General features: G+C 59.2%; 1 protein-coding gene across 1 annotated transcript in view; it reads right to left on the bottom strand.

Moving 5' to 3' along the window:
* Nucleotides 1-4,495, bottom strand: part of CACNA1E (calcium voltage-gated channel subunit alpha1 E) — a 272,496-nt gene that overhangs the window by 54,931 nt on the left and 213,070 nt on the right. Inside the window, 4 exon segments of the mRNA XM_015586256.2 lie at nt 767-873; nt 1,694-1,753; nt 2,340-2,469; nt 3,054-3,210. Of these exon segments, the coding sequence (XP_015441742.1) occupies nt 767-873; nt 1,694-1,753; nt 2,340-2,469; nt 3,054-3,210 (454 nt within the window).

Below are 4,495 nucleotides of genomic sequence, written 5' to 3' on the forward strand. Positions count from 1 at the left end.
GGAACGAGGCGCAGACAGAGCCTGGCAGCTGTCATTCGTCCTCTGGGGCGCTCTCTACGCCAGCTTAGAAAAGGCCCCCGATGACATGCCTGCTTCAGACATGCCCCGGAGGGCTGGGGAGCCCGTTCCTTGGCTGGATTCCAGAGGAAATGTCACATGGGGTTGAAAAGCTGCTGCAGCTAGATCAGCATCCAAAAACAATTCCCCATAAGTAAGGAGCGTGGTTTAGTCTCCTGAGTCAGAGTTCAAGGCTGTCTCCCTGTGTGTTATCCGGGAATGGTGGGGAAGCCTTTCCTTAAACACACGAACACGGTCTCTGTCCCTGGAGTAGCCCCAGGAGGACCAGCCCATGAGCAGAGAACCACCCCACGCTGAGGGTTTCGTGACCCCCAACTTTCAAGCTGCAGCTTTGACAGAATCAAGAAACGAAAGGGTGCATCGGCCAGCCCCGGGTCCCTCCCTGAGCCCCAGGAGGCACTGCTCGCCCGCGGTGCTGACCCATCTCCAAGAAAGAACTCGGGTCCTGTGACTTCCCCCTAGTGACCCCTGCGCCTCCTTCGCCAGCCCTGTCACTCAGGGCATGTGAGCTGAAGCCGGCAGGCTCTCGGGGGCTCGGCTGAGGGCCGCAGGAGGCAGGTGTCCAGGGCGGCACACCTGGGCACTGCGCTGCCCAGACCACTGCTCAGGCTGGTTCTGGACAGGGCCTCGAATCAGCCAGGGGCTCGGCGGGGAGGGAAGGTGAACCAACAGGAAGCGAGTTACTTACGCCAAAGCAAAGGCCACTAGTGCACCGACCACGACGATGAAGTCGAGGATGTTCCACAGGTCTCGGAAGTAGGATCCATCCTGCAGAATCAGGCCCTGGTCTACCATCTGCAGGAGGAGGATGTGGACAGCCACTAGTGAGAGCCCAGGAGGAGGACGCGGACAGTCAATGGTCACTCAGGAGGAGGACGCGGACAGCCACCAGTCATCCCAAGAGGTGTGGGTGGCGAGCGCCCTGAGCTCAGGGCTCCCCACAGCGAAGTCTCCATGGACATCGTGTCCACGGCCCACCCTACACAGCGACCCAAAGAGCGGGAGAACAGGTCTCACAGGCTCTCTCCACATTAGGTGTGAAGCCTGAGGCCCCGTCTCGTAGCCACCGCACTCAGCTAGACTCCTCGGCTGCCACAATCCCCCCCTCATTAACGGCTCAGAGCCCCAGGCATCGTCACAAACAGATGGGAAAAAATCCCAGATGGGTGAGACCAGCAATGAGATAGAAATGTGGGTGTCGGGGTGATGGGGGTGATGGGAAACAGGCTGCAGGGCAGTGAGTGCAGCTGGGACCGGGTGCAGTCCAAGAAGATGCACCCCTACCCTACCCTTTGCCTTGGCACAGATCCAGGCTCAAACCAGTGAGTGCGACGGGGAGGCGACTGCTGTCTCCAAGCCTGTCTGCACACCCGCTGCCTCCTGAGCGAGCCTGGCCCCTCCACAGGTCTACCTGAGTCTAAAGGGATCCACTCAGTCACACTGTGCCACGACAGGCAGCCCTCACCCGCAGCCCGAGGCCAGAGGAGGGGGCTGCAGAGGCCTCGCTGGGGCTCTGCCATGGTCCAGAGAGCACTGAGGAAGGACACTGTACCGGAGGAGCAGACAGGTGACCCATCCAAACCCTGAAGCCCAGGTTTTCTCTAGAGGCTTTTACCTTTATCACCATCTCGAAGGTGAACACGCCAGTGAAGACGTAGTCGAAATACCGCAGGACCTGGAAGACCCACGCGGTGGGGTGAAGCGGTGGTGCGGGGCCGCTGGGCGGCGCGCGCTCCCGTCTGCCCAGGGACGAGCTGTCCTGCACCCTCCTCACCCCAGCTTCGACCTCGGAACGAAAGTGTAAGCGCTGGCTGGATGCAGGGAGGACACCTTGGACCCTGCTGGAGCCACACCACCCAGTGGCCAGTCCCTGGCCCTTCCTGCCCCTTGGCCAGATCTTAACTTCTCGGATCTGACTCATCCACAAACCTCTCCCTCAAGTACCAGCTCTGGACCTGGAATCCTTGTCAGCTCCCATCCTCCCCACCCCCATCGTAGCTCCTGACGTACACCCTTGGGACCTCCAGGTGTCTCCACTCCCTGCGGTAGAGCTGCAGCTCCCCATGACCTTGGCGACGCCCCCATCCAAGCCCACGGGTGGCTGCAGACCCCCTCCGGGGCCCTGGTGGGCTCTGGTGGGTCTCAATGCTTCCTCACGTCCCAGGAACCTTGCTTGGTTTGTCTCTCATGCTGGGGTGGGGAGGGGTCTGGATGGGGCGGGACCAGGGCACGCCGGCTGGCAAGGGGCCCCGTGCACGCACTCTGTTGCGCTCCGAGTTGGTCAGGACGGGGTCCTCGGCCGCCAGGGCAATGCTGCTGGCCGCGATCACCAGGAGGATACACATCTCAAAGTAGCGCAGGTTCACGATGTAGTGGCAAGCCCTGCGGATCCTGCGGGGGTAGACCGCCCGCTGAGCTGGCCCACTGCCCACCCGTCCGTGTCCCTCATCCCCACCCCCACCCCCACCCCCACACACATCAGCCCCTTCCAGACAGCCAGGCCCTGGCCGGAGGAAGCCTTGGGGAGAGCAATTTAATTTCTCAGGCACCACCCTTGATTTAAAGCCCCAGAAGGGGAAGGTAATCAGGTTGGTTAGAGGCTGCGGTACGCAGGCCAAGACGCATTATCTGCAAACATGTCCCGAGCCATGGGGAGCAGCCAGCGTCAGACCACACGCACTCGGGGTGGCTCCACGCTGCCCTCCGCTGTATCTCGCCGTCTGCTGCCCCACTGTCCGGACACCGTAACAGAGCAAGGAAATCATAGGAACCCAGAAACATAAAGGTAAGACCTCGATTCTAAGATTCCTGAGGAAAGCAGCAGCAGGTGTTCATGAGTCTCAGGGATTCTGACTCAAGAGCCTGCATCCCGCAGACTGCGTTCTGGCCCCAGGTGGTCCGACAGTCCTTCCTCCCTGACGGTCCCTTCCTCCCCGGAGCCTGGACGCGGGCAGGGGCGGGGGGCAGGGGCTTACGGGTTGGTGGTGCTGAAGATAAACATGGAGCTGTGGGGCACCATGGCTTTGCCCGTCTCTCGCTTGTCCTGCTGCGGCTGCTTCCCCAGCGTCTCCTCCTCCTCTTTGAGCTCCGCCTCCTTCAACGGGCTGGCTTCACCATCGGTCTTGCTGCTGACTGCAAGAGGGACGGCGCCGTCAAACCTTGCCACGCGCGAGAATGGAGCCCTTTGTTTCCCATTGGGGATGGGATGCAGAGGACGAGAAAGGGCTACAGGGAGGTGCCCGGCGAGGCGCCGTGCAGGCATCGGGGGTGTCTGCTACCTCGCGCTGAGCTCAGGCCTCGCTCTCCCCCTAGCCTCGCCCTACCCCCAACTCTACGTGGTGTCCAAATCATTCTCATCGCATTTCCTTGGGTAACCGAATGGCTGTTTCTGCTGTCGAGCTTACAAGATTTCTGTCTAAACTCCAGATTCTTTGTACGTGTCCACTACTGAATTTTCACATCGCAACCTCCGAGCGGCACGCATTGCTATTCCCATTTACAGATGGGAGAACCGAAGCTCAGGGAAGCCGGGCATCTATCTTAAGGTCACGCAGACAGTATGGGTTTCCGAGCCAAAATCCGACATCCCTTTAACGAAATCGCCCCTCCACGGAAGATTTTAGGGAACCATTATTCTGTTTGCGGCTGCCTTTCTGGCTGTGCCTTTTCCAGCTGTGATTAATGTAGAGACGAGAATGCAATATTCATGCAACGGTGGGTCCAAGACTACATTCCAAGATTGAGAGGACGAGAGGGCTCAGACTGAGGGGCGCTTGTGGGCCCCCCACTGTTTCATAGGCAAGTCACAGGAGGGGTAAGTGGCAGAGAGGTTGAGGCCATCAGAGTGAGGACAAGGGTCCAGTCAGACCATAATGTTCCCCTTCGGTGAGTGACTCTACCCTAGAACCTGGTGTAAGCAGGAAAGTTCTGAGGTTCTGCCCCTTCCAGAACCTTCCACAAGCTGAGCCATCTGAAGTATTTAAAAGTTCTCTGATGACACGCTCTTACCTACGACCAAGGCCATGGACTGGCCAACCTTTCTTAACATCATTTCTCATAAACGAGAGTCCAAAACACTTATTAACTGGAGTATAAAATTAAACAGATGCCCAAAGAGGCTGTGAGTGTGAGATCCTGAGACACGCCCCAGTCAACCCCAGGAGCGCTGGGCGTGGGGAGCGTCACTTATTCAGGCAGCACTGGCATTGTGGGTGTGGAGAAGGTGAAGGGAGGGAGGCTGAGCAGCGGAAGAGAGACACGCAGGGAGAGAAGACCGTTCTGTGAAGAGAAGAACGCGGAAAAAGTCGGAAGGAAAAAGCAAGGGTGGGATCCTGTGCTCACAGTTTAGTGACCGTGGGGCAGCAGGTGGGGCTAGGGCAGGGCTGGGTGGGGGGAGTCAGGGCAGGAATGGGTGCAG

The sequence above is a fragment of the Pteropus alecto genome, unplaced genomic scaffold (assembly GCF_000325575.1).
Source record: "Pteropus alecto unplaced genomic scaffold, ASM32557v1 scaffold101, whole genome shotgun sequence".
Taxonomy (NCBI): domain Eukaryota; kingdom Metazoa; phylum Chordata; class Mammalia; order Chiroptera; family Pteropodidae; genus Pteropus; species Pteropus alecto.